The 9612-nt window shown below is 34.5% G+C and overlaps 1 protein-coding gene across 9 annotated transcripts; it reads left to right on the top strand.

Moving 5' to 3' along the window:
• Positions 1–1079: 1079 nt before the first annotated feature.
• On the top strand, positions 1080–8874 carry LOC122590914 (pentatricopeptide repeat-containing protein At1g01970-like). Of its 9 annotated transcripts, none has more exons than XM_043763093.1 (5): positions 1080–1854; positions 3966–4812; positions 5905–5939; positions 7725–7882; positions 8491–8874. In XM_043763093.1, exons 1-2 carry the CDS (start codon positions 1408–1410, stop codon positions 4734–4736), a joined length of 1218 nt encoding a protein of 405 aa, XP_043619028.1. In that variant the 5' UTR covers positions 1080–1407; the 3' UTR covers positions 4737–4812; positions 5905–5939; positions 7725–7882; positions 8491–8874. The 9 variants fall into 9 exon arrangements, with proteins under 9 accessions (XP_043619028.1, XP_043619026.1, XP_043619027.1 ...); XM_043763091.1 differs by having other exon boundaries at positions 7722–7882; XM_043763092.1 differs by having other exon boundaries at positions 5877–5939.
• Positions 8875–9612: the final 738 nt, after the last annotated feature.

Below are 9612 nucleotides of genomic sequence, written 5' to 3'. Positions count from 1 at the left end.
TAGTTTTGCCGTTCTCCGTTCCCGTATCGTTCCCGTACCCTTTCGCCGTACCCGTTTCAGTGCTACATAGCCCATTACTCATTATGATCCATTCGAAATACAGTCAGAAAGGAAAGTTGTTGTCATACCCAAAAAATTGTTGTCCTTGGTTTCCGAGGGTTCTATTAAACCTTCGAGCTAAACTTGCACATGCAGATCTAACACTACAACGTATATATTTAAATAAATTATTAATACTATTGAGAATAAAAATTATTTTGTAACCTGGAAAAAAAATTAGAGCAAAGTAAAATAAATGCTAGAAAATACATGGAGCACATTATCTTATATTTTCATCCAACATAGTAAAATAAATACAAATTTGTAAATAAAGTTAAATGATATAATATTATTATTTTATGAAGATTAAAAAAAACCTAACAAAGTAGTAAAACATATACACATTCACCAATACCTCAACAACTAAATAATTCTCAATGACAATAAACGTATACCCATTAATTCACAACTTACAACTCTTTGAAGCACATCATGTTTACATTTTATAGTACCACATTTGAAAAATATATCCAGCATGTTATCTTTATGTCTCCATCTCATTCTTCATGTTTCTTCCAAAAAGACCTTATACCCGTCAGTGATTGTTTTCCCTTCAGTGTGACAGTGCATGAGGGGGGAGGGAGTGGTTACCATTCTTCCCCCACCATTAACCAATAAAATTTTGCCACCTCATTTTACTCCATTCATCTTCCCCAAATCACTGGCGGCACTTTCCCCCATCTCCCCCCATCTCCACCTCATCATTTCCTTTTCATTTATTTTTAATAATATTTCATTTCTTTTTCATTTATTTTTAATACTATTTCATTTTTATTTCATATATTTTTAATACTATCTAGATCATTTTTTTCAAAAAAACTTAACTAAAACAAAAAAACCACATTTTTAAATACATAGTTTGATAACTTTTTATCTATTTTTTACAAAATTCAAAACTCCAGGGATTGAAATGAAAATTTAAGTTGTAGATAAGAATTTGTTAGGCTTTCCTTGCTTCGTCTTCTTTGTCTCTCCCTCTGCAACTTTTTTTTTTAGATGAATTGACAACATACCTTTCAAAAAACCGCAAATATATCAACCAAGATCTCCGCAAATATTTTTTAGATTAATTGACATCGCAATCGTAATTGATAAATATATCAACCAAGATCTGTGAATCAACGCACAACCTTTCAAAAAACCGCAGTACAATCATCTTCTGCTGGAAATTTGGTTGGGCAATATTTTCTAGAACCCTGAGAACAATCATTGGAAAGAACACTCCAATTTCAGCTTTCAATCCAGCTCTAAATCTTGAGACCAAGCTAAAGAAAATCGAACAGGAGAGCTGGAATACAATCATAAGCGATGATGCACTGTTCTTCTTTCAGTATGTCATCTTTCTTAAACCCTATCTGTACTTTAAACCACAAATCTCAAATCTTTCATCATTCCAACCAACCTTCATTCACATTCACAAATCCAACATTTCCAAACCCCAAATTTCTCAGGTTAGTTTGCGCAGTCGGCGAATTAGGCCAAGTTCATAATGAGAAACCCAAAATTAATAAATGGATTGATATAAAACCTGATGAAATAAATGATGCACAAAGAAATCATATATCTAGGTTACCAAAAAACATGTCGAATCGCTGTAAGGCTTTAATGAAACAGTTGATTTGTTTTTCGACCGAAAAATATAGTAGTTTGTCATTGTTGTTATCTGCTTGGGTGACAAGTATGAAGCCTGCTAGAGCTGATTGGCTTGTTGTTCTTAAAGAACTGGATATTATGAACCACCCGTTGCGATTACAGGTATTTACATATTGTTGATAAGTTTTATACTTTTTCGATATAATGTATGTGTAAATGTATGTATTTTTGATTAGATAGTATGAGGATTATTATGTATATATACACAAAGGATGAAGATGTAAAATGACATAAGCTCGATAATAGGCTTTTGAGCTCTACTATACACTCCAATTTCAGCTTTCAATCCAGCTCTAAATCTTGAGACCAAGCTAAAGAAAATCGAACAGGAGAGCTGGAATACAATCATAAGCGATGATGCACTGTTCTTTAACAAAGACAGGCATAGGTATTGCCTAATGGCACCCAGGAATCTGTTCCAACAAGAAAAGAAAATATCGGAGTGATGAGCAAGTACAAAAAATTTGAAGTTAAAACAGAAGAATAAGTAACAACAAGAAGTTTGAAATTATGTAAATAACAAGATTGAGATAACTTAGGATTAGATCAGGTAGTACTGTAGTAGTATAGCTGTCAGACTCATGGCACACTGCAATTAAACAATCACAGATTCTATGATACTTAGCAATCAATTAAACAGTCCCTGAATCGTAACAAACTGGAAAATCTATGTTTAAGCTTATGTTGTTTCTACTGAGTTAAGTAGCCATAAGGAAAGTTAGAGATTAGATTACCAATCCTAATAAAGTGGACAAACATAATAGTTATTCTAAGGCTGCAAAAAAAAAAACGTTGCCACATCTGCAAAGACTCATTCTCAATCCACAACCAAACCAACCCAACCCATGAAGGCTACAACAAATGTTGTAGACTATTTGGTAGTATGGATATAAAGAAGATGAGGTGGCACAAATTTATTGGTAGTGTTGAATATTAATATGGGAGAGGAGTAAATACTTTATATGATAGTACAGATGTAAATTAACTGAAAAGTATCTACAGGATTACTTTTAATAGTCGGACAGTGATACACTAATGACAGTTAAAACTCGGGTTTACAGCCATGTTAACCAACTGTTGTGATATAATGAAACTTGTGAAGATTTTCTATGAGGATGATTATGTAGACAAGCATAATCTTATACCATAATTTACTAAATTCTAGGCTATGATTAGTAATGCAGAAAGTAATCCTTAACTTGCAGAGATCTATAGCCATTATGTTGATTGTGTGATTAGAAGAGACAAAACATACTACTGTAAAGAAAAAACTAGTCACCTATATAGATATTTCGGCCTTGGTATGATATTATTCACAAGTAAAGGCTATGAATCATACTTAGTAACTTAGTACATTGTAGTATTTAAGTTCCCAACAAGCAAAACTAAAAAGGGGAATTTAACACTGAGGAAGAGGGAAAGCATGCAGGTACCTTTCACTGGTTCTAAAAATCGCCCCGGCATTCTCCAACAAAATTTTGAGCAACTCCAATGCAACAATTTTTCCTCGCATCAACTGTGGGTCTGCAAGTGCCTCTTTTGGGGGAGTCTTCATTGAAAGCTTGCATAAAGCCCGAAAAACCAAAAACGCATCCCTTCTCAGCTTATTCCCAATCTGCACATCCAAATCATCATCTCTCTCCACCTCACCATCCGCCAATTCCCCTTTCCGTCCCTCCAATGCAGTTTTATACATACTCATCTCCCAATACTTGGCATCCAACATATCCTTATCAGTAGAATCCAACAAATCAGCAGGATTTGTCGTCTCCGTAGTCGACATCTTCGTCTCAAATTATGAAAATATTGTTGGAATTTATATGTGTCCTATCCTTGTTGTCGATATCGAATAACACCACTAAGATTTGACTAATACTTCATATACATTTTCATAAAGCGCTATAGTTAAGCAGTGCAATCTATGGACTGGCTCACTGTGGGAGCTGCCTTTGTGTAACCGAGCTTTGTTGAAAACTATAATTTATATTATATTATAATAGGGAAAATGATCCGTACTGCAGACTTTACCTAAGCTTAGGTACTGCCACATTAAAAAAAAAGTTACAGATTAAACCTTTGAATTTGATAAATATACATAACCCCCCTTGAATTTTACATAAACCCCCCCTGAATTTTACATAACCCCCTCTGTTTTACCTGCTGCATGCTTTACCTAACCTTTCCCCATATCATTCCTTAAAAATTTTGAACAGGTGGCCGAATTTGCACTTCTTGAAGAATCATTTGAACCAAATATTCGTGACTATACAAAGATAATTCATGGTTATGCTAAGCAAAGTCAATTACAAGATGCTGAAAACACACTACAAGCCATGAAGAATAGGGGCTTCGAATGTGATCAAGTGACGTTAACAGCTTTGATTCATATGTATAGTAAAGCCGGAAACTTTAATCTTGCAAAAGATACATTTGAAGAAATGAAACTTCTTGGGCTTCCTTTAGATAACAGAGCTTACGGGTCAATGGTTATGGCATACATAAGAGCTGGAATGTTAGAAGATGGAGAAATCCTACTTAGAGAAATGGAAGCTCAACAAATATATGCAAAAAGTGAAGTTTACAAGGCAATGTTACGGGCATACTCGATGAGTGGAGATAGTGTAGGAGCTCAAAGAATATTTGATGCAATTCAAATCGCGGGCATTATTCCTGATGATAAGATATGCACAGTCCTCATCAACGCATATGTACTTGCAGGTCAAAAGGAAGAAGCTTGTGTTGCATTTGAGAATATGAGGAGAGCTGGTATTCTCCCTAATGATAAGTGTGTAGGTTTGATGTTGGATGTTTATGAGAAGGACAATAAGCTTAAGGAAGTGTTGGACTTTTTGATGGATCTAGAGAAGGATGGGATAATGATCGGGAAAGAAGCTTCAGAGAAATTGGCTCGTTGGTTTCGAGATTTGGGAGTGGTAGAGGAAGTTGAGCTTGTTCTGAGAGAGTACGTTTTGAAGGAAGCATAAGACGATGGGAGTCACTTTTGAAATCCACACTATCATCTGTGAAAAAGCTTGGAGCAGGACGAATTTCAGCTTCATGGTATGTAATACTTCAACCTTACTTATTTAGAACGTGATGGTCTTTGTGCTTTACGTATTTCTTGGTCTCTGCCCTCAAGATTAAAGTAATATCTACCAACACTAAAAGGAAATTTAAAGGTAATCATATGGGTTAACACTAGAGGTAGAAAAATGGCTGGTTGGTTGGGTAATGGGTCAGAACAGTCTTGGATCGAAACGGGGTGTTGTACCAGTTAGAGCATACAGGGTTGGGTCGACACACAAACATGAAACACCTATATGTCGAACCTACATTATAAAGTTAATGTTTTAGATATGATTACAGGAAGTGATAAAGTATGTTATAACACTACTAATGTAATATTTTAAAATAAAATGGTTTAGGGGCATGTAGCTAACTATGTGAACTTCTTAAGTGTACTTTCAGCTACTTTTAACCCATTTGCCCCGCTTTGTTTAAAGCAAATTCTTTGTATGACCCTTTCACCTGATAAGGATAAACATTTTAAATTGAATGATTCAGAATTGTCAATCCTCCTTAACACAAGTTCTGAATAGATTTCTCTGTTTGGTTTATATTGAGGGATGTTTAAATATCTGATAATTAGTTAAATACTTTCATAAGATTGTTCAAGAAGTCAATTGTTGCATTTTTAAAAGGTTCATGGGAAATATTTGTTTGTTTGTAAAAGGATGGCAGGGGTGATGATTTGTATCTTACTCCTGCTAAACATATTTGTAAATAGCTAAGCATTAATGTGTATTTAGCTGTCAATAATTAGTAAGACATTTGATAACGACAATAAAATGTGGACAACCAAAACTATTATTGTCAATATTCAGTAATAATTACTAATAGACAAAGAAGATAATTGGTGTAAAAACTTTGTCGAAACAGGAATTTGGAATGGGATTTGTTGCATATATAAATTTGGTATGGCATGATAGTGAATCTCGGTTGCTTGTACATGCATCAGGTTGTAGGGATAGGGAAACGCTTCAAATTGAATGCACCACACACATTTGTATGTTTTTTTGGTTAACCTAGGTATCCAACTCACTTGGCTTGCCGACTAATCCCAGGGTGACCACTCATTTTGCATGTTGCCAGGATTCGTTGCTGGTGAACCTCCATGGCCACAAGGGGTATGTTTTTTGCTCTTGGGATTTGAAGTTGGGACTTCTAAATATTGTCACCCTTAGAGACCTAGTTTTTACCACAGGGCCACCACCCTTGGAGACCTAGTTTTTACCTAATAACATGGGTGGGGTCTAGTCTGGGTCCAGGGTTTCAGGTCAATATTGATTCAACGCATTTCAATATTTATTTTTGAGATAGAGATTCTTTAAAGAGAGAATTGCATATACTATACTACTAAAATTACAAAAATCCCCAATCAAAATTTTAAATTGCAAAATTTTCCAATATTATCTTTCAAACAGCAGATTTACCCATTCATAACAATTTCTTCAATTACATTTTCTATCGTGACCATTATACCCTTCTTCATTTTAAAACTTCAATTAAGAGTTCACAAGGAAATAGTCACTTTGTTATCGAAACAGGCATCGTCTTCATTGTGAATGATGTTGCTAAATCACTTCACACTTCAGTATCCTTTTAATTTGCTTTCCACTTCCATAATCTATAATAAAAAATTATTATAACACAATTATCTTTTTCTTATTAAACTTCATTATTGAATGTTCCTTTCCTATGCTTATTGAGTAATACTGGATATACAATCAAACTCTACATGCCCATAAATACTTACAAAATCTATCAAAAATCTACCAATATCCATTTTCTCCCAACTAAATATCACTGTGCACGTGCACCAAATATGATTACTGATTACAAGGCTGGAGGTCCTTTTCTACCTATGATAGAACCTGGAAGCAGCCTCTCTACCTTTAGTAGGGGTAAGGCTGTCTACATATCAACCTCCCCATACACCGTCGAAGACGGTATTGGGACCCAAAACCCGTGGAAGACGGCATTGGGAGTTACTTTACTTTACTTTTATTAAAAAAGAAGAGGAAAACACTTACATGATTCAGGATATAGGGTTGTGATCGGTTGTGATTGAGAGCACTATGTGAGAACAAAATGGAAAGACTAAACTATTGTAGATAGAAACCCGATTAAATAGCAGATCAATTGGCGAGATCATTTTGGCGCTCAATTAGTGACAAATTAATAAAAGGGTATATTTGTCTGATATGTTCATTAATATAGTATTGAGGAAATTTGTTATTCAAAATTTTGTTTGGGGATTTTTGTAATTATGGTAGTGTAAAATTGATCAAACTTTATGAAATTGAATCAATTTTAACCCTTAGATTAAAATAAATGCTCAAGATTTCAACATCAAACTTTAATGTTAGGGAAATATTCAAATACATGTCTTATTATTTTCAATGATCTATACTTGTAGCAATAAAATACTATCTTTCCTACCCCAAATGAAAACCACTGACAGTGAACCGTTCGTCTACCTCAGGTCTTACACTGAATGACCTCTCTCATCTAATCGATGGGACCGATCAACATCAAATGATCTTAATCCAATTTATAAGTAGGCTTGAAATAATAAGTACACAATATGCAAAATGTTGATTAAGTACTATGTAAAAGCCCAATACAAATTAGCCCAGTTTGAATCAGGTCTGCACACTCACATCTCTCATCTTGTCGTCTGCCAGTCAGTTAGTTTGTTTCTTCGCCTACAAACTAAAATAAAAATAGCATCTACAATTGATAAGCAACCACCAATAGAGTCAACTTCCGGCCACCGTAGCGCCACCATGATGAATTCATATAATCAACAACAACAACCTAATAATAAAAGATACAGCGTTCAATCTTTGAACTTCCGTCTAATTATTTCGACTCATGCCGCCTCCTTGAATACCCGTCATTCACAGCAGCTGTTTTTACTGACGAAAATGGACATGAAGAAAAAGAAAAAGAGGAAAGTGGTGTTGTTGCTGGTGAAAGATTGAGCTGCAACACGTGTGGCGTATTAACTTTTGATTCCCTTGCTGATCAACGCTCTCACTTCAAGTCCGATTTCCATCGCTTTAACGTATCTCTCTCATCTATATCTATATTATGCATATATATAATTCTGTTTTTTTTGAAATGGTTAATGACAGTTGAGGTAGGTCTTAGTTATAACCATAACCATATAGATTGATTTCTAAGATTTGAAGTTTAACCTAACATGAGAGCCAAAAAGAATAAAATGCCAGGGAACTGTTTTGAAATTAATATATAGGAGTAGATGTATTGGATTGCACTTCCGCGCAATAACCAATAGTTTTTATTGGGTTGGGAAAAACATAAAATATTACCTTTTTTATTGGATTCGTCGGAAAAGAGGTGATGTGGTGTTACTTAATCTTAAAATAGATTTAGATAGATATCGTGTTTAACAAGCATGGTTAAGTAAAGCATTCTAAAGAAGACCTTACTTCACTTCCTCAAACCGTTTTGGTCATTGTATGTACTAGTGCTAATTGTAAAGGCAACCCCGATAGGTGATTGTATATGCTGTTATGTGGTACGGCGGTGACCTTTTTTAATGTGTGGACTAGCGAGTTATCACTCTCTTGTCGTTTTTTTTTTGTTTTCTTGCCAGCAATTTGATTTTTTGCAATTCATGGAGTTGCTGATATCAATTTATATTATCAGGTAAAGCTCACTGTTGCTGGAAAGGCTACCGTGGACGAGGAGGATTTTGATGTAAGGATATCTGATTCGTTGGCTCAGGATTATGATATATCTAGTATATCAGGTTCAGAAGAAGAAGATGACCGGGAATCTAACCTTCGCAGTGATTTGAATAAGGGATTGTTGGGAAGTTCTAAAACGAAGATTTTTGTACATTTAGCAAGTGGAGAAATAACTTCGCTTTGGAAGTGCTTGTTTCAAAACTATTCTTACAAAATAAAAGTAGATGCGGCAGGTGATTCCAAATAAATATTCTTTGTATCATCGGAACCTTGTGTTATAAGAACTCCTTACTTTTAACTATAGCAAAATGAATAACATTGTCCAAAGTTCTTTTTTCGATTAGATACTTGAACAAGATGTGATGCTCATATATAGACTTTCATAATTATATCTGTTCACTCTAGTCAGTATTGACTTCTTATCAATAATCAAACATAAATCAACAATATGGGGACATAATGACATAATGTTCCTCATTACCTATGATGCACCGAAACTCCAAACAGGTAGCCGTACCTGTATCCGAAACTCCATGGAAACGTTTCTGCGTACGAAACACGTATGAAACGTTCCTTTAAATTTTCTATAGATACCGAAACTTTTTTTTAAGTTTCCATACAGTTTCTAATTAACATCAAAGTTTTAATGAACTTTTTCTATTCCCAAACCCAAACAGACTATAGTATATACGATTTGATCAACATTAAATTTTTTATATACCAAAACCAATTATGAAACACGAAACATTCAATGAGTGATCACTGATGAAACATGTATTATACAGTTATAACATATACAATTATACATATAATCTCTCAAATCTCAAGTCTCTATAAAAAAAATTGATATAATTTATATTTGTATATTTTTTTTTATTGTCGTACCCGTATCCTAGATTTCTTAGTTTTGCCGTTCTCTGTTCCCGTACCCTTTCGCCGTACCCGTTTCAATGCTACATAGCCCATTACTCATTAGGATCCATTCGAAATACAGTCAGATAGGAAAGTCGTTGTCATACCCAAAAAATTGTTGTCCTTGGTTTCCGAGGGTTCTATTAAACCTTAGAGCTAAACTTGCACA

This window comes from Erigeron canadensis, chromosome 3, assembly GCF_010389155.1.
Source record: "Erigeron canadensis isolate Cc75 chromosome 3, C_canadensis_v1, whole genome shotgun sequence".
Classification (NCBI taxonomy): domain Eukaryota; kingdom Viridiplantae; phylum Streptophyta; class Magnoliopsida; order Asterales; family Asteraceae; genus Erigeron; species Erigeron canadensis.
Note: the sequence above shows the minus strand (reverse complement) of the source record. Positions and strands in the feature narration are given on the sequence as shown.